At 35.8% G+C, this 20,665-nt stretch overlaps 1 protein-coding gene across 7 annotated transcripts in view; it reads right to left on the reverse strand.

The window, feature by feature from the left end:
* Positions 1–2,783: 2,783 nt before the first annotated feature.
* Positions 2,784–20,665, reverse strand: part of LOC117290248 (copper-transporting ATPase 2-like) — a 28,512-nt gene continuing 10,630 nt past the window's right edge. For 6 of the 7 annotated variants that reach the window (XM_033771534.1, XM_033771531.1, XM_033771532.1 and 3 more), the window contains 18 exons: positions 18,801–18,869; positions 17,973–18,161; positions 17,378–17,544; positions 15,934–16,095; positions 14,587–14,826; positions 13,592–13,825; positions 12,869–13,118; positions 12,134–12,258; positions 11,516–11,653; positions 10,694–10,879; positions 9,879–10,061; positions 9,157–9,334; positions 8,249–8,407; positions 7,632–7,774; positions 6,750–6,953; positions 6,123–6,240; positions 5,508–5,610; positions 2,784–4,939 (listed from right to left, as the gene is read on the reverse strand). In XM_033771534.1, coding sequence (XP_033627425.1) covers positions 4,873–4,939; positions 5,508–5,610; positions 6,123–6,240; positions 6,750–6,953; positions 7,632–7,774; positions 8,249–8,407; positions 9,157–9,334; positions 9,879–10,061; positions 10,694–10,879; positions 11,516–11,653; positions 12,134–12,258; positions 12,869–13,118; positions 13,592–13,825; positions 14,587–14,826; positions 15,934–16,095; positions 17,378–17,544; positions 17,973–18,161; positions 18,801–18,869 — 2,915 coding nt within the window. In that variant the 3' untranslated portion in view covers positions 2,784–4,872. Of the gene's footprint in view, positions 4,940–5,507; positions 5,611–6,122; positions 6,241–6,749; positions 6,954–7,631; positions 7,775–8,248; positions 8,408–9,156; positions 9,335–9,878; positions 10,062–10,693; positions 10,880–11,515; positions 11,654–12,133; positions 12,259–12,868; positions 13,119–13,591; positions 13,826–14,586; positions 14,827–15,933; positions 16,096–17,377; positions 17,545–17,972; positions 18,162–18,800; positions 18,870–19,749; positions 19,854–20,665 lie in introns of those variants that run through there. The other variant, XM_033771537.1, reaches the window with a different exon arrangement.

The raw sequence follows: 20,665 nt of genomic DNA on the forward strand, positions 1-20,665 counted from the left end.
AACACTATTGATAAACAAACTTATAGGTAAACTAAACAAATAATGTAAACTTAGGAATTCGGTCAAAGGAAACAAGGTTGTTATTGGTGGGAATTGCTCAAGGAATAACGCATGTCTTCATTATCAAGTTGTACATCACCTTCTCTCCTATTGACAAGGATTACGTTCCTCTTCCTCAAGAGTTGGTAGCCATGACTACTTTTGCATGCAGACAGTTTCAACTTTTCGTTCTATGTCAAAGTTCCCAAAGTCTTTTCTAGTTTCTTCTTCATTTGCCATGATATTTGAGTGTGACTATATCTTTGGAAAAAAATGGTCCCTTGATTCAAAATCACATTAAACCTGTCACTAATGTGGACATGCACCTCTAGTTTTCCTTCTCCTGTTATCTTAAGGACAAGGTATTTCTTTTTTATCTTGAAAGAGAAGATACCTCGACAAATAATTTTATTGGTTTGTTGACCTTGAACAGACATAATGGTTGCAGAAAAGGTAAGTGTGTATACACATATAATACGGGCAATCTTCAGGCCTACTGCAGGACAACATTAGTCATAACTTCATCGTCTTCAGCCTCCTTTTACACGTATTTTTTTGTATGTGAGTTGATACGACACGAGTACTGAGTATGAGTGATATTACTGAATCAGTGGATTGAATGAATTTCGAAAGTGTGATCGAAATAGTCAGTTAACCCATTGAAAGGGTACTTTCTACTTTAATTAAATAAGACTAAAACAATTAAATTGACGTAAGGTTTACAGACATCAAACATTACCCATTCAGTCAAACAGACAACAACGTCTTTACGTCAACACGTGACATCACATAAGCGTTTGTGCACTACAAACTGGAATTAAAAACATTACGTCATCGCGTGGATGGATGCACCGATCAGGATCGCGATTGAGAGTAGTCCGCGTCATCAAACCGCGAACACCTGCTCTGAAAGTTAAACGAAACTGTGGGTGCTCTGATATGTCTGTGGATGTATAAGATTGGAACAACGCACTTTGTGTAGACGTTTATACAATTTATTGCCCCATAATGTAATAACTGTTAACTATATGAAAAGCAAGAATAATGATCATCAATAAGCGAGAAAGCTGTTGACATCATGAAGTAAAGTATCCCAGGAAATGATGTACTCAGTGAGAACTCTTTTTGAACGATATAGCTTGTTCTATGTAGGCTCTGTGCAGCCAAAACATTGTATTCTGCTATGTTTTATTGTCCGTTTTGAAAGATATTGTATTACAGGGTGGTTCACCACGTATTACTTTCGAGTTTCTTAAGTGTCAAAGTCAAACTAAATAAAGCAAGTTTTATTTTAGTAGATGTAAGTTCATTGGAACTATTATATTTTAATGCGTCTAACTTGAGCTCACCAAAAGTCCACAATGGAAGGAGTTACCAACGAAATATTTTCTTCCAACAATATGGAGGCTCTGTGCAGCCAAAATCGTGTTGTACAAAATGCTATCATTATTATGAGGTTTCAATATAATGTTATGTGAGTGTCATAGGCTAAGTGTGAATGTCATGAGTAAAGTAAGTTTTATTTCAGGAAATGTCTAGTTGTCAGTAATTCATGGAAGCATCCAAGAAGACGCAATAGGTCTTTTAAATTTTGCTATTTATGGCAAATAAAATTAGTTACCTCTGCATTAAAAATGCGCACGGCGTAAATTACTCTTACCTACCGGAATTTCAGGGAGGAACTTGTTAGAAAACAGCATTGTGGTCAAGGAACGGTGTACTTCATACAACTCAAGGTAATACATCTTACTTATTTTTGAGTTATTTTAGGCCTAATTTAAGTCTTTAGTTCATCACAGTTACATGCTTAATTATAGTGGATAGAATAGGCCTAATAATCGACACTATTTTGTGTGTGGTTTTATTATTTTCATTCTTTAGGAATGATTCTATTTGAAGAAAAAGAAAAACTTGTTCAGGACATCATTTTGTTAGGTGAGGAACGGGCGGCTTTGTGGGGAAATGGAGGAGGCCGTTTAAAAACTGTTATTACACTTGTAAAACTTTGTGTTTTTTTATATACATTTTTAAAAAGTATAGGCCTTTGTTAGAAGTTCGATCGAAAAAATAACAAACTTTGAAAACTTGCCGATCAGAAGTGATTATTAATTTGTTGTTGTCGTGATGTAGGCCTATAGTTCTTAACTGCTGATACCTGCGCCTAAAATAATATACATTCTCCTTGCGAGATGCTTCTCCCGGCACCCGCTAGCAATTCTAATGATGGGGTTAAATGTTCTGATAGTGTTGGGTCCGTCATAATAATGCTGTTTAGGTCTGGACTTTATAATGAACCTGTGTCACATTTTTGTTGTCTTTGCAGTTAGCCTGAATATCTGACGTCACGCCTAAAGGCTCATAGACAGGGTCGGACCCCAAGTGTACTTTGCAGTATAAAGCTATGTAAGTTTTCCCAAAAGTGAGAGAGACAGTTTTTATTGCGCTTTAACACTTCCTGTAAAGTTGTATTTTCATTGGCTTTCTGATTGTCATTGGCCTCTACTTTTTCGTAATAATAATAATAAAGGAAACTTGTAATGGACCTAATTAGGCACAGTGCCTATTGTACGGTAATCCTGCCAAAAGTTAATCGGTACATGTATTTTTTTAAGTATGTTTTTTTTTTCACCTGTAATCATTACGCAGCCGGTCACAATGGCATAAATATCATTTTATGATGGCGCTGATCGTAGTACACAAAACACAAAGTCGTACTAGTAATAACTCTGACAATACAGACAGAATAAATTTTATAAATGCAAATTTTTAATAGTATGCGATAAGCAGTTGTGCTGTGCACTACACTGAAATGTAAACATCACCAATAATATTAAAATTTCTAAATTTGGCATAATTTCATGAGATTATATTTACAAAATAATTAGGCCTCCAATTATTATTAGCAGATGCATGTGATTAATTTAAGCAAAAGTACAAACATATTATAAACAATATTTTTTACACAAGTTCTGTTGTAAGCTCCTTATTCTTCTAAGGAGACACTTCTCGTATCCAAAACCGACTCCAATGAATCCACCCCTTAGCAAAGTACATTTATAATAATAACAAGTTCTTATAAAGCGCATCTCACAATATCAGTCTCAATGCGCTTTAAATCGTGTCCCTTTTAATCTTTCTCAGCTCCCTGGTAAGTAAATTAGCGTGAAAACATAACAGCGCTGGTTTATTCCCAGGTAATATCATACGGCTCACAAAGTATGGTGTTTCCCCCGTTTAGTACAACTTAATTAAATTAACAGTTTGCTATTTGATTTTGTAGCTTAAGGCAGTTAGACAAAGACATTAGCAACAGATTATGACGCTGGAAATTAGCAGTTTGTGTTCCTTTTAAAATACAGGAAATTAGTCTATTAGGATGAAATTGTTCATTAAAAAACATCACAGTAAATGCCGAAAAAAAAGAGAAAAAAAAACTTAAGAATAAATCATTAGTAGAAGTAATAGAATTACAACAAAGAGTTTTTTTTAATACAGGTGTCCTCATGTTTTGATAAAAAGCCGCACACAATACAGTTCAGTTGAATACACCATTCTTTTGATAAAGCAAATTCTGGGCATTTCATATTGATAGATCAATCAAATAAAATATTCATGATAAATAATTAAAGGGTTATAACTATAACTTGATTTAACCCACTGCATCTCTACATAGAACTTAATTCCAATTTGTACCAACAAAAATTAATATTAACAAGAAATCCAAAGTAAAAAATAAATGCAAGTAATTTAGCAAATTTCTACAGTGCTTTGTAAATTGAATAAACAGTAGAAACTTGAAAAAATTAATCGATGCTTTTAGGCAAAAGTTAACCAAATAATAAATATAACTACGTGTGGTTTCACAAAAGCCTTGAAATGTAAATGGAAGACTAAAGATGATTGAACGATTCACTTGTAATACTTTTGTATTGGAGGTTCCACACACAATTAACCTTTTGTTTATAAACCCAAATTTCCAACACCACCCATAACCACAGACCTCTGATTTACAAACTTAGTATAGTTTGTATAAATTGTTCGCATGCTAAGCTAGTATTAGCAAAACAAGGTACACAACAAATTGAGAGGTCAAAATGATTAAATACAAAGTTTAAGATGTGTTTGACCAATGTTTAGCTACATAAATAAATGAATCTACACATGTAGAATAAAAACTTATTTTTTTATAAACAAAAATGTACATAATGTAAATAAAACATGAAGAATGTTTTTGTTTGAGAATAATAACAATTCAATTCCCCACTAGTTCTGCCTAAAACACATTAAGGTTCATTCATTGTGTGTACACATTCAACAACAAAAAGTCCGACAAGTTTTTACACCAGATTGATTCACTGTAAAGTTCATTTTGGTCTGTTTTCACTTCTTAATGATAAAATAAATCGTATTGAAAATCATATTGTGATCATGTAGTATGAAATAAGAGTTGGAGTATATTTGTATATGAATGAACAAGTAAATAATAGGAATGCTTATCACAAAAAGGAAATATTTTAAACTAATTGTAATATTCATACCAGTGCTCCACTAGATACATTTTGTTCGCCTGAAATACTGTCAGTTGGAAGACTACCCCAAAGAACCTGTCGCTTCTTAACTGTTGTAAACCAAATAATGATTAAAGTAACGTGTAGAAAATTTGCTAACAAAATAATTAAATTTTCCTGGGTACACTTAAACATGAATTTGCGTGTTGTGAAGTAATGTAAATATGTAGCTATTTAAAAATAAAATAACAATAAGCAGATGTATGGTTTTGTGGGAAGGGTATGTTTCAGAGACAGGGAGCCCGGTTGTTAGAAGTCTTTCAGCTCACACTGTTTCATGTAGATCTGGTGTGTCATGAATCCCTAAAAGTTCATAACGTGGCTTCTTGTAACTGCAAGAAAAGAAAAAAATAAAGACAGGAATGTAAAGGGAAGATCAACAAGCAAAAGTCAACCCATTTTAAAATGGTTACAGAACAATCACCCATTTTATTGTTCCATTATTTTGAGTGGTTTCCAGAGCAATGTAAATTCTCTTGTGCTATTTGTTTCTTTCTAAGGTTTTTTGATACCTTTTGTAGATCAAGTTTTTTGCCATGATGTTTATTTCCTAATCACTGTGAATGAGGACGTTTGTAATAGTTTACCTGAAGCAGTTTCAGGTTCATTTATTGGCTGTCATGTTTTTAAGGTAAAAAATGAAAATCACACAGTGATGTTTATAGGAGAGTTGTGTAAATCCGTTGAACGTGCTAACAAAATTTGTCTCATTGTGATGAAAATTATTTTTGTGAAATTGTTTTACTCATTTCTCACAAGCTACAGCACCGCAGTGAGTAATATTTTAAGGGAAACCTTCTTCCATCAATATCTTTAAACTGTGTAAGTTTATTGTAAATCTGTGGACGTTTGTGTAAAGGCATCATTTTTGGTTCTTGCTACTTTGGTAAAAAAACTTACAATTTGAGAAGAAGTGATGAAAGTACTACGGAGACTGAAGAGCATGCCATGGCAGCAGATGCCATCCAGGGTGTCAGGAGGACTTGAAAAGGGGCCAAGGCACCTGAGAAGAAGAAACAAAATGTAAAATAGCTTGTTGGAAATTGGCTATCAATAGGACCATCGGTTTCAAGAAAAATTGTTGTAGCAAATGCAGTAATGAAGACATGGAGATAAGCAACAGTTGTTTCAGACTAGGCTTTGATTGTGTATTATTTATCTCACTTGGAATGGATCTGTTAGCAGACAGTATATCCATTATCCATCATGGCTTTCAGTTGAACCCACAAAAGTCTCTTTGAGTATCTTTTAAAAACACACAGTGCAGTTTGTCTATTGTACTGATGCATCATTTTCTCTTCAGACATCCATACACGAGCAGCATGATCTTGTATTGAAGTTGTGTGTCTCAATTACTCTTTCAGGAAAGTGTTACACGCAGGGGCTTGTTGCATTTCAGAGAGAAGCTTCTTTCTGACCATATATGACTGGTTTTAGTCGAGGCTTCTGGACATTCTTTTTTTGCTTATTTTACTCATCATCAAGTGTCAACTTAATAGCAGAGAAAAAACATACCTGCAGCAATGGGAATGCCGACCATGTTGTAGATGATTGCAAAGAAGAAATTGATGTAAATTCGGCGGACGGTGTGTTTTGACAAGTCAATGGCGGCTGCAACATCCAGAAGATTATTCTGCGATGGAAAGAGTCAAAAAGACGTTTTGGCTATGTTTGGTTGATGAATACAAATGGTGTTTCTGAATGTTCAACTTCAGATTATAATTAATCATCAACAAAGGATTAAACACAGATATAGTAATAATAATAATAACAGTAATAATGGGCATTTATAATGTCCCGGCATCTTAAGATGCTCATGGCACAGCAAAAAATTAGAAGAAAGGAATTTTTTACAGTCTGTTTTAGGTGAGTCCAGAGGGTATTTTAAACACAGCTTAGGGATGGAGAAAGTTTAAAATGACCCATTAAGTCGTTCCGTAATGCGGGGGCATAAGAACCCCAAGATGTTTTGGCCAAGGGTTTCCTGACTGGCTGTAGGAAAGATAGGGTTGGAGTAATTTTTGGAGATATATGTATGGTGGTAATAAAGTGCCTTTTGATGAGCGATAGACATACACAAAGATCTTGAAGTAAGCACAACTTTATCAGAAAATTGTTTGCATGAAAAATTAAACAACTAACCTTGATGAGAACTATGTCTCCTGCTTCCATGGCAACATCAGTACCTGTTCCTATGGCAATACCAACGTCCGCCTTGACCAAAGCCGGGGAGTCATTGACCCCATCCCCAACCATCGCAACCTTGTGACCCTTTTGTTGTATCTCTTCGACCTTCTCTACTTTGTGCTTGGGTAGGACTTGAGCAAAGACCTTTGTGATGCCAACCTAGGATTGAATATCCAGAAGAAAAACAAGGAGACCTTCAAATAATGCAATCCAACTTAATGCAAAACATACAGTCATCAGCTCTAATAAAAACACTTCAGCATTGCTGTCATACATGTCATAGAGTCATAGATCATCTGCCGAAAAACAATACTAAATGTAACTGCCCATAGAAATTAAGGATACAATGATAGTAGGTTACTGGAGCAAGAAAATTAAGATTATTTCCAGAATACTTTAGTCGTTCATTTATAGTGGCCAAACAAAACTGTAAAAAAAGTTGAGCATACAGAACACGCACAACACTGATACACCTTGAATTGACCCAATTTATTTTGGGACTTTGGGTGAATCTATATGACTGATATACCTATTTATTGAAAATCAATATCAGGCCACGATATAACCAACTTCACCCACAGCAATTGCCGTGGTGCCCAGCAGTGCGCTTTTGCCGTGGTCCCCTTTGCAAAGTTCAAATACAAATTTAGGATTTCTTCTTAGTTAGTGCCCGTCCTTATCAGGGGAACAGTGCTGCGCCCCTATCATGAACAAAACTCAAGGCCTGCAATTATTATCAAAATCTAACTTGATTGACATCTCCAGAGATTTTTAAAGCATTTGTTTTTATCTTTTGCTAATCTTTGTTATATGGCTTTGACTTAACTCTACACGTACCTGTTTAGCAATGGCATTGGCAGTTTTCTGATTGTCCCCTGTTAAGAGCACGACATCTAGTCCCATGTCCTTCAGGACAATGACAGCCAGCTTCGCTTCTTCTTTGACTGCATCTGCTATGGTTACCATACCAGCCACCACTCCTGTAAAACAGAACATAAAGAATTAAAAACAAAAATAAAATAAAATAAATGCTCAAACTCGGTGAGTTTATAAACTACAAACTTAAGTGTCACGCTCGAAGTAAACACTGTAATTGGCATGGCCATATTTTGAAGGTCTTTGCCAAATGACCACCAGAATGTTATTGTTGATAGCCTGTGGCAGGCATGTATGCTTCGTTTTTGAAAGGGCAAGGGCATCAAGGCATTTTCTCCTTGATAAAGGGGCACCCTATGAGGAAATAGTAACTTTCAACCGGAGCATTTTAAGGGCACCAAGGCAATGACCAGGGGGCATGGAGGCAATTCACCTTCGTTGCCTCCAAGAAGTATCAGGCCTGGCCTGTGGGATTGTTCAAGATGGCTGCTAGAGAACTCTGGTTCACTAAAGAAATTTCATTTGCAAGAAATAAAATTGCAATTGAAAAGTATTGGCTATAAAAACAATGTACATACCATTGATGGCGACCAGAACGGCAGTTTGTCCAAGCCCTTCATATTGTGCCATTGAGTGATCCATTTCATCAGTTACAGTCAGGTTGTTTTCACGCATCCACTCCCGATTACCAATCAGGACTTTGTACACACCTGAGTCTTCCTCCTGCACTATTTCATCTGTATAATAACATATTGGAATAATATAAAATTTCATCTTTTAAAGAAAAGGACTTTTAGAAAGAGTAAACTTCAAGTCTATGGGACTATTTTGACCAGGGGGAACCATTGCCATGGCCTTGCGGAGTCCTCTGTGCCAATTTAGTTCTGCATTTTTCTTTGATAGAAAGAAAAAGTAAAGTCTTCTGCAGATTGAATACCAATTTAAAAAAACTTGTACACATGTTTAATATTCATTTCTTTCATTTTGGTTTTTACCTTGTATACATGTACTATCACTAGGCAAAGTACAAGATTTGTAAATAATAGGAACAAACTTACAACTCGTACTCTTAAAGCTGCAATAGATATAAACTTCAAAGTACCAAACCTCAAGAGAAGCTTTCTCTCAACAAAATTATTTTTGGACCCCTAAAATCACTTTTTTGTCATTTTTGTAAGTCAGCACATAAAAGAAATGTTAATTTAAAATCCCGCGCAAAACCAATAGGAGACTTTCCAACACTAGGTGGCAGCAGACATACCGGGTAAATTTCCATTGTTTACGTAGTTCTGAACATGCGCATAATTCTGAGAACAATGGATTTACCCGGTAAGTCTGCTGCACTCTATCGTCCCAGAAAGTCTCCCATTCAGTTACCATCAAGTTCAATGTAGAATCACAAGTTGGTTTGATCAACTTGGTTAAACTGAAACAAATTAAAGCGGTGCATATCTTCCTGGAAAAAAAGTTTGTAAAATATTCTAACCTGAAGAGGTAAGCTCCTTGGGTGGAGTGATGATCACTGGGGAAGAACTACTTGCATTGTTCTGCTGGTTCATGTTTGCATTCAGCATCAAGCTGATATGGCTGACGGTGCACTGTAGACCATACCCTGGCTCTGCAGTAAAGGCTGTGCATTTACCCACACGATCTGACTGCAACATCTGTATGCAGACACAAATACGAATGCAACCTTGTTTAAACAACTCTCTTTGTTGTTTAACTAATTTACCTGTTTTCTAACTCCGTAAGTACAGCCACAACCATCAAATTTGTTCCCTTTGGTTTTAGAGTTTGAAAACAACTGATAACAACAGTTATCTCAATGTTATTTACATCCCTTAACAATTTCTGTGTAAATAATGTTAAAAAAATGCTTGAGTCTGTTCAATACAAGATCGTCAAAGAATACTTAAAACTTATCTGACGTTTATTTGGTGTCTTTGTAACAACAAGCATTGTAAAATAACCATGACCATCCCAAAACCTGCATGTTGTTCTGTTTGATTCAGTTGGACTGAGAACTACTCCAGTAAAACTCAGTAGAAAAGCTAGTAGTATACTCTGCTTGTCTTCAGGAAAAAGCTTTACCGCTTGTGGTGATGCTGCTTATAAGTGTTGCTTGAGGGATGCATATATAGGTGGGAAGTATCCCATTCGTTCTTGTGTATACAAGGCAAATGTTCTGAAAAGAAGGCGGTTTATTACCTCTTTGGCATGTTTGGTCACTGCCATACCGAGAGGGTGCTCACTGCTTGCTTCAGCTGTCCCAGCAATTGCTAGGAACTCCTCCTCAGTGATCTCAGAGAGGGCGACAAACAGCATAGTGCGCATCACGCGAGGCACGCCATAGGTTATTGTCCCAGTCTTGTCAAAGATGACTGTCTTTAGCTGTTGATAAAGATTAAACGGTTCAATTATTGCTCTGCCTGAAAAAAGTATTCTAACCAGAACAGTCCCAATTCAGGTTGTTTTTATCACTTAGCATTGGGCCAAGAATGCCAACACTTGGGTATTGAATAACCATGAAGTGCTTACTATGGGAAAGTTTTAAAGACAATAGAAGAAAGCACATTTTATGGGAAATTACTTTAAGTTAAAGTTCGGGATCCTGTAGTTCTTTTGGATCATTTTTCAATTTGTTATTTTTCTCATCATATCTACCTGACTGAAAATAAATTGTATAAAGTACTTATAAGTACTTATTTTTATTCTTCCAAAACAGTGATAACAATGCCTGTCTCTGACACAATATGTTAGTTCCAAATAAACTTTAAAATGCTCATGTAACAGTGAAAAGGACCAAGTAAATCTGATTCCTGACATACATAAAGAACTCTCTTTTCCCAGATAAACATTTAATTAACATCTACCTCTCTTTTAATTCAGCAAACAAATTTGACACCTTTAAAGTCAGAGTGTACCCTACAACAAACAGCCTACATAGTTTTGATACAATTATCAAGATGGGGGAGAAAAGCTTTGAAAATACAAGAAAAAAAGACCCAAAATGCCAATCTTACCCTCCGGGCAAGTTCAAGGGGCTCTCCTCCTTTGATCAGAATCCCACAGCGGGCTCCTATTCCAGTTCCAACCATAACGGCTGTAGGGGTGGCAAGGCCTAGTGCACAGGGGCAAGCAATCGCTAACACTGATATTGCCACTTGGAACGAGAACTCAATGGTTATTTCAGTAGTTCTGTTTACACCCTAAAAAGAAAGATACAAGATAATAGTTTTGGATTGAATAACAAAATATACGGGCAGTTATAAGCACATAAGTTGCTTTTTAGCCTCAATTTGACAATGTGCATAATTGAGAACAACAAATTTGCTATAGTTTGTCATAACCACAAACATTGTGATTGGCCAGACAAGCCAGACTGGGATTTGAAACCCATGGCTGGCCAGAAAATTTAACAAAAATGCCAGCAAGTGATCTTGCTGAAGTTTGTTAAATCAATAAGGAATTTTAGTTCACATAAGAGTTAACAGATTTTAATTGACAAAAAAACCCAATCATTTTGAACACCCTTCTTCTCACAAAGATTTGCAAATTGCCCTGTGATGTTATCACTCATGTTGTGCCATTTGTGGTAGCCCCTTTTTGTATGGCTAAATTATTGCAATAAAAAAGCAACACCCCCCCAAAAAAAAAATTACAATAAAATTACAATTCCAATTTTTCCCTCAAGTATATTTTTAAGGGAACAACTGTGAAAAATAAAACATTGACCCCAGAATTAATATGCTACAGTGCTAACACAATACAAAATGTCAAACCAAACTTTAAAATACTTCTGTTACTGTTGACATGACTTTTACAATTTAGAGAGCTTTACGTACCTCAGGAGTGAACGTCGGAATTAAATCAGGATGTGTCATACCAATAGCAATCCAGACAGTCAGTGTGATGGTGGATAGGATAAGGATACCAGGAACAAACACTCCTGCTATCTTGTCTGCTATTTGCTGAATGGGTGCCTGGATTACAAAGAAACACAATTTCAAAATAGCAAACCTGATGATGTTTCAAAGACGAATCAAAAGATGGCGATAGCAGCTCATTTGTTCCAGTAGCTTTCAGATGGTATAATGAGCAGTTGGCTCTTATTCCTATTTACCAAATTGTCTTATTTGCTGTTTAATGTAACAACTTTACTTATTGTGTGTGTAAGCAGAACAACTTTTAAAATCATTTATTATTATGCAATTTTAAAGTTTGTGTTCTGATCATTAGTGACCAGATAAATTGTGTGGTAGTGCAAGGTTTCAGCAGTTGTTTGTGTCCTCAGAGAATAATTAAAGGTTATGTGCCTTATGACTGGCACCCCTGAACAAAGATATTGACATAAAAGGGAGATCACCAACATAGGGAATGGATATAGTTCATTGGATAGAGTGCTGGCATGTTAATTTGGAGGTCATTGGTTAAACAATATAGAATTAGGTTCTATCAGTTACCTTTGATGTTTGTGCATCTTCCACCAACTTAACGATTTGAGCAAGGGTCGTGTCTGCTCCAACGTGCGTTGCTTCCATCAAGACGGTGCCGGTTTGATTGATGGATCCACCAATCACAATGCTTCCTGAAAAAGAAAGAATCAAGTAAACCCTTTATTATCCCAACATTCTTTTCTTTTGTGCTATAAGAAATATGAGCACCTGCCAATCTCCAAAGTTTAAGAACAAAATGTGGGATTTTAGGCATTGCATGGTTGAGGTATCAATGTGTTGGTTTGTGGTAACACCATCTACTTGCTGGTAGATCAAGTTCTTTTGAGAACTTGTCTTGCTATAAATATTTTCTACTACCCATGGAGTAGATTTTCAGAATTCAGGAGACTTCTACCGTGGAGTAGACTTTTTGGAATTTGGGAGACTCAGTTCTGAAAAGAACTGTCCTGCTTATTAACAACCTTGGCAGAGGGTAGGAAATCAGTCGGGACTATCTTTTTATAGCTTTGTGGATCGAGGGGACCTCTCGTTTCTTAACTTCACTTGTCTTTCCTTAGCACAACATCAAGGTTGAATCTCGTGCTTGGAGAGGAGCTTCTCGAGTTATTAACTTCATCCTACTGCGGAGCGAGTTCTTAATTGGTATCATGTCTTGACTAGCTTGCTCTAGTCATTGTCAGGTTGAAGTGTTTTCTGTAACATCTGTTAAAAGCAAATATTTCTTGACATATCTCCACATACCTGGCTTCTTGTGAACCGGCATGGACTCTCCTGTGATCAAAGATTCATCTGCGGATGTCAGACCATCAATAACTTTTCCATCCACCGGAATCTTTCCTCCCGGTACGACTTTTAGAATGTCTCCCCTTGTAACAAGCTCTACACTGATATTCTCCTCACTGATGACTTCCATCTCATCACCAACAGTGACAAGGGCTGCTTCGGCTGGCTGTAGAGACATCAGCTCAGAAAGGGCATCGGATGTTTTCAACTGAAATGGGCAAAATCTTCCATAATTCTTTTAATCTGCATGTGATGATCATCAACAATTTTTAGCTGTTTCGTAGCGCAACGCAGCGAAACAGATTATCCTTGTGGCTTTCCTTACAGCATCTAGGTGGAATTCCCTAAGTGTTTGAAGGCTCACTGCCTCCCAAGTCCTTCATAGTCCATCATATTTATCTGAACTCAGCAGGCCTTTCTCCAGTCGAGCTGGTCTTCGTTCAGCAAGTCAATCACATTACTCGCTCTATTTTAACCCTCAACTCCTTCAAAACTTTCCTCAAAACCCACCTCATAGTAATTGCGTATAACGACACAGTTTAATTTTATGTCTTTTTTTTCATGTAAATTGCTCTTTATTGTCGAGCCTTGAGTGCCCACTTGTTAGTTGGATATGTTACACTATACAAGTGTTCTTATTTTTTTTCAAACCACTTCCTCAAATTTCCCATTAAGGCTTACCCTTGCCATGCTCTCCAGCCAACGACCAAGATTAATGAACATCAACAGCATTGGTGGCGTTTCAAAGAAAGTGACAGGACTGTAGTCCGACTTCTTGATAATGGCGACCAGGACAACCACCACAGAGTACAAATACGCTATCAGGGTTGCCATGACGATTAGGACATCCATATTGGCAGTCTTATGACGCAGTGCTCTGTAGGCTTGGACGTAGAAGTAGCGTCCTCCGACAAACTGTCAATGGGAAATTCATAATGTGATTGGATTCAATTCATTGAAAAAACATCTTTGAGTGGCATGGAGCATTGAGCAAATGTGGGCTCACAAGTTTCAGGAGGCTATATTATTTCCGACTGAATGTATCATCGATGGAAACGTAACTGCCAAAAAATCACAAAATGTTGTGCTCTTGTCGAAAAAAAAAAGAGAAAATACAATTGATGTATGTTTTGTCAGGGGTTTTGTAAAGATTTAATTTGGCTTATTTTGAGTGTGGCAATAGAGCAGGCAGAACAAACAATGGTGATTTGTGGTGTCTTAAAAAGTTATTTTCTTGACTTTGTGATGGCATTTCTGCAGGAAATGTTTTTATAACGGATTGTGCTGGTGTAAACTTCATAATTGATGAGCTTTCAGGTTGAAAGTAACCAATTATGTTTTCCCATGAGTTAATATTCCTTTCTTTGTCTTTCAACTCGAAAATTTGTAAAATCGGCCGCAATTTTTTCCCCAAACCTTGTGGGATGTAACCAAAATATTAGCCTGTATTGTGTAAGTTTTCGAAATTATGAGAATTCAACCAGTTGTTTTATATTAAAAAACTTGAGCACATGATGCAAAACTCACCCAAAAAGCTGAATTTAAGGTATAAACAAAAGAAAATTCTTAGCATGAAAACAACACCTTAACACAATTATCTTAGACCCAATTAATTTCAACACAAGATCTTTTAGTGGTGGACTTGGAATGTTGCAATGATTTCCTCATAAATTTACCTGTACAACTGTGGAGAAGCAGAACAAGATCAAGTTCTCCAAAGATAATCCTGGCAGCAATATCAGATCCTCTTTATGGTCTTTGTTGACCATGAAGTAAATCATGGTCGCCATGACTGGGATTCCGAATATAAGGGAGACCAAGAAGGAGTTACGCCATTTCCTGACCGTTTTCTGCTGCTGGAGGGCAGTAGAGCCATGCGTCTGGCCCAAGGCCAACTTACATTCAAACCCAGCATCCTATAAATTAACATGAAGAAAATATCCAGGGTTATCGGCAATGTATACATTCATGTATGTTTTAACTGTTCAATTGTTTTTGTCCTGCATAAATGTAGACATATACGTTAAAACTAGCAGGTGAAAATTTCATTTGAAAAGTTGGACTTTTGAGATACATCACTGAAAATCAGGAGAAAATGTGTCTACACAGAAAGAATCCTCCCTAATAACAATGCACAATCTGAGAAACGCTTCTCAGACTAAAATTTGGGGGCTTATAAACTTTTATCTTTTTTTAATAAACACCTTTCTTTGAAGTGAAATGTTTCTCAAAATGCTTTCTACTGTCAAAAGTTCTCTGCAAAACATTTTAATGCCATTAACTTTAAGGGTTTTTAACACGACTACAATAAGTTTTGTTGTCTAGTTACTGAATCACATTTTCTTAATGTGTGCAATTCATAATCATGGGTGTTTATTGAGTTCCCTTTACGGGAAGGATCATCTAAACATGACCTGTGCTCAAATCATTAAGAACAACTTGAGTGTTTCCGGTTCATGTTTATAAATACATCTTTCCCACCTATACAGCACTTCCAAAGTTTTCCATTGTTCGACAGTGCCCTACTATCTGGAATTCAAACCTAGTTTTATTATTGACTATTATGACACACTTTCAGTTTCAATAGCTCTGCTTGATATGCAAACACAGCATAGTGGTTTCTAGCAAAGCTGTATCAACTTTGACTTCTTTTATGCGCTTTACTTGGAAAGCTTTATTTACATTTTATTTATGGAAAACTGTGCATTATTTTGAACAAAGTTGTTATCACTCTACATTTTTGTGGTCGTAATGGCTTATAAGTGGTATCTTTCCTCACCTTCCACCTGACCTCTAGAACCCAGTTTGAATCACACCGGGGCACAATGTGGATTGATGTTCAGTCCCTACGTGACTGCATGGGTTTCCCCTGGAATAATTCACTGGGGTTTTTTCTTCTGACATCTAAAACTGAAACTTCCTTCCTTGTCTGCTTTCCATTTGGGTTCTTGGCTAGTACACAGTGATTAAGTTCACTTTTCTGAGAGGCTTTGGCTTCACAACCAGGATAAATGAAAACATACCTCAATGGCTGAAATGATTGCTCTTGGTCCAATTTCATCAGATATGTATTTGAAGATACCGGTAGCTGTAGAGAATGCCACAGATGCCTGTGTCACTCCATCTAAACCTTTCACAACTGTCTCTATGTTGGCCACACAGGAGGTGCAGTGCATACCAGTTATCTGTAGGACAAATTGAGTTAGCTTTTAACAGTTTAAGGGGTCACAGAGCACATCATTGGGAGGGGGGGGGGGTGTTACACAAACATGCATTTTTGTTTCTTTTCTTATTAGTGCCCCCAGGTCTGGTGTACATGTCTCTACTAGGTCTATTTACTACGTCTATATACGTTTGCGGATATACCCTACTTAAAATAAATTGCTCAATACCAGGAAATCGAAAGTTCTGAAAGTTTCAGTTTCAGAATTGGGACAACAAACAAAACATTTTGCAGTAGCGGGCCTTACATTTGTATGTGAGTCATGTACAACATTTTAAAGGTACATATTTGTATATTGATGCCATAACAATACTGGCCCGTGATCGATGGGTAAAAGATGAAAAGGGTTAATAGGAATTGATCACAAAAGAAAAATTCTCTAAAGTTAAAAATGGAACAGCTGCATAGACAGCTTACTTAAAGTTGCATTGAAGATAGTTTTTCAAAGACTTCTGTATCTCGTGTAATATTTTCTTGCAAAATTTTACACAAACTGACCCATATAAACATTTGTAGTATTTTTGTATTTGGTTGCTTCCATGTAATACATAAAGTTTGTAAATAATTATTTTACACCAACTGTTATATACATTTAGTTTTTTTAAAAAGGAACTTGAAGGGTGCATAATAAGGTTCATGAGGAACACAACTTATTTCTTTGTGTTAGAACTTCTTTTCCACATGCCAGACGGATAATGACAGTTTTTTGTACCTATACATTGACAGATAAGAGCACGTCTGAATCTGATAATTATTTTGCAAACATGACAAAATAGTTAAAACAAATGGCTTCTTCTGAAATATTAGACAATAATGAAAATAGCTGTGGTTAGTCTGATAGATAAATCAAGGAAGACGGGTCAGTGGCAGCACTAAAAGACTTTAATAATTGCAAAAAAAAAAACCACTCCAAAACGCATGAGCTTCACCTGATGAAGTGGTTGCTTGCTATGAAAGCTCTTGCAGTTCTGTGTTTATAGTTTTTGTTTGTTTGTTTATGATCTTCCCGTCAAAGAAAACTTGGCAAACTCCTGCAAGGAGATATAAATGCTTAGCTGGCAACAGCCAATCTCTCCCAAACAAACATTATTTTAACATATATCTATGATTAGAAATTGCACATATACAGAAATTGTAGTTCAGTAACTTGACGAGTTGGTCTTTCAATGCTAACCACTTTCTTGTTTTATCTGAAATAATCTAAGTTTATAAATGAAAGTTATATATAAGGACTTTTGGCTCACTATTAGAGTAACAGTCTCAACTCCACCCTTAGCAATCCCCTCAAGGATCTCTGCATCAAATCCAATGTCTTCAATCATCTCTCGTATGGCCTCTGGGGTCACAACATCAGGGTCATAGGTCACCTCTGCCTTCTGCGCCATGAGTGCAACAAGAGCCGAGCTGATTCCTGTAGATGAGATGAGAAGACATCCATGTTTTAATATAATTTATTGTGTGTGCGCGTGTGTGTGGGAGGGGGTGTTTAAATAAGTTAGGATACTTTACAGTCATCAAGAATAGTAACTGATCAGCAAGCACTCAATTTAACCTCCGGTCCGGTCCACTAGGCTTGTCATCTGTACATGTTCATAAGACTATTCAAACTAGATAATGATGACGTTATTTTAGTCAGATGTTTCACTGGATACTTGAAATAAATCACTCTTTGAAAATATTGAATTATTGAAAATAATCACTCTTTATGTCTTTATTTAGTGGGCCTGTTGGGGTGTCCCTTTTGCACCACAATGTTTTTTACTGTTTGTGCAGAAAAGGTGAACTAAACTAAACTAAACTAAGATAAATAAGCCAATTGGTGTATCAATATAATCATACCATTTTGTTTCATGAGTGATTTCTCGATGGCGGATACACACGATGCACATGTCATCCCCGACACATTGAAGGTGCATTTTGCCTGGCTGCTCCTGCTGCTCAAGGCTTCATACTTTGCCTTCCCTGATGTCTTAAGGACACAATGCTCCTCATCAGTGTCGCTAAGGCTGGTGTACTTCACCATTCCTGCTGCAATTAAAAAAAAAAAAAAATACATTATTTAAATAATTATACAAACAATTAAACAAACAGCATTTATAAAGCACATAGTGTCTGACCAAAATGACACCCAAGGGTGCCGATTCGCAAAATCAAAGTTAAGGTGGTGAGTTTTTAGCTGTTGTTTGATGATAAAGAGAATGTTCTGATGTCCATCTCACAAAAATAATCTCATAATAAAAAAGAAATTATATTTTGGATGTTAGTTTTTTTTTCTAAACGAAACACAAAACAAAATTATTTACTTTATCAATATTTTTCAGGAGAGACATCAGGCTCTCAGAATTATTATCGCAACACTAGTCAGCTTGATTTTTTTTTTTTTTTTTCAGGTGGATTACTAATGACATAAATGAAGAATAATGTGTAAGTGCAAATGAAAGCTTGTGAATGCTTGAGTGGTTGTTGAATCAGATGCAATTATGTAAATGACTTAAAGCTCACAAAGTAAATCAAGAGCATAGGAGGAATAAACATAATTTAACAAGTTGCTTAACAAATTTTTGACACAGGTAATTATCAGTTCAGAACAAATAAAGGGTCACAATTTGTTATTTCTATAAAGAGGGAAAAAACCTTAGGGAAAATGTTCCCCCAAACTCTAAACACCTTCAGTTTCCCGTTTGTTATCCTTTGAGCTGATGTTGTCAGATGAACCTTTCTTGCTCTGCACAATTTCTGTCAAAAAAAAAAAAAAAAAACAATTATTTTCATGATAAATAATACTCATAAATTCCCTTTTTAAAAAGTTGCTTGTTAAGCCTGATACTGATTTCAACTGCCAACTATAGTGTATCAACTGAAGTTAACAAGAAATGTCTTCAAAAGTTATTATGATAATTAAGACATTGACAATCAACAGAAAACCGTGAATTAGTAATCTGGTTTTACATACATGTGGGTAGAACTAGATTAACCTCAGCCTAGATGTAAGAGATCAAAGTTTCAATTAATAAAGTTTTCTTGAAATTATTTGTATAATGCACATATCTTCATGTTTTTCAGACCCGTATTATTTCTACAAATGAAATACTTCTGTGAATAATTTTGACTGTTGTATAAAAACAAACAACGTTGACTATTGACTGTTTTCTATTAAATTAATAAATAAGTTAGTAATACCAAGAAACCAATGGTAAATGAAAACCAACATCACCAAAATAACTTTTTACCAAAACAACAATATCAACAAAAAGGCAACAGGAGAGTTCTGGAACTATAAGCAACTTATCAACAACAACAATATTACAGTGACTCTGAGTGCAAACAACAATAAAAAACAAACATCGCAACTAATGACTGTGCAAGACCAGACATATTTTTGTGGGTTTTCTTTTAACCTCGGATCAAAATTAAATGTACAGTGCTTTAAGAAGGAAACAAAAGCATGCACACTTATTTAACACATTGTTCGAATATGAACAAGACTTGCTCAGTCTAGACTAATGTAAACCACCATCCAAAAACTGAACTTTAAAAAAAATGTTTAAACTAAGTTACCAGCCAAGCACAACATCCTAAAATGTATTTTAAATTAGCAATTCAGTACAATACTTACAAATTGTAGAGAATACTGAAAAATGTTGTTTTACAAAAACGAGCACCAAGTTAAAAACATGACCGCTCCAAGACTTCTCAACATGCAAAATGAAACTAAACAGTCCAGGAAGTTGCAACAAAAGGGAACATGGAAACTTCCTCTTAATATCAAATATCATTTACTTTAAAGAATGAGGAAACAAGCTACAAAACTACAATAAGTGTGAGTTATGATCTGCTGCCACACTTCCGTCCCGCCACCCCCCCCCCTTTTGTAGGAGGAATCGCTCATATAAAGACATTTGGAGTTGTGCTTGTCTTACGAAAGTGAGGATTCTTTAAACATACATAAATTGCGTCTCCACGTATAGGAGGTGTTCTTGCAAACAAACAAACGATTCTTTGAGCCATTTTTTCTTAAGTTAGTTTTAGTGTTTTCCATTTGTTAATTTTTGTATACAACCGACCTGTCAATTTTTTCTGTAGTGTATCTTTGTAAATATAGCCTTTTTAAATTATCCAGGGATCTGTGATCCAGAATGCCCTATATAAATGCTGTTTTATTATTATTATTATTATTATTATTATTATTATTGTTATTATTTCTTTTATTATTATTGGTAGCTGAATAGTTCCAATGTTTCAAGTCTCTTCCTAATCCATTTTCGGGTATGAACTCTGAAAATCCTAATTGATTTTATTACTAGATTCAAAGTTCACACAGGTCGGGCAGTTGATCTATTTACCAAGTTGTAAATGAGCATTTCAGAATTGTTGCATGTGTTTACAATGAACAAACTGGACTATTAGATCTTTTAACACAATACAACAGTTGTATTGTTTTTCTGAATTCTTATTGGTTGTGTACATAGTGTCACCCATCTCAATGGCAATGTAAATACATGTACATGTATGTGCTTATTCTAATAAAACCC

Source organism: Asterias rubens, chromosome 5 (genome assembly GCF_902459465.1).
Source record: "Asterias rubens chromosome 5, eAstRub1.3, whole genome shotgun sequence".
Classification (NCBI taxonomy): domain Eukaryota; kingdom Metazoa; phylum Echinodermata; class Asteroidea; order Forcipulatida; family Asteriidae; genus Asterias; species Asterias rubens.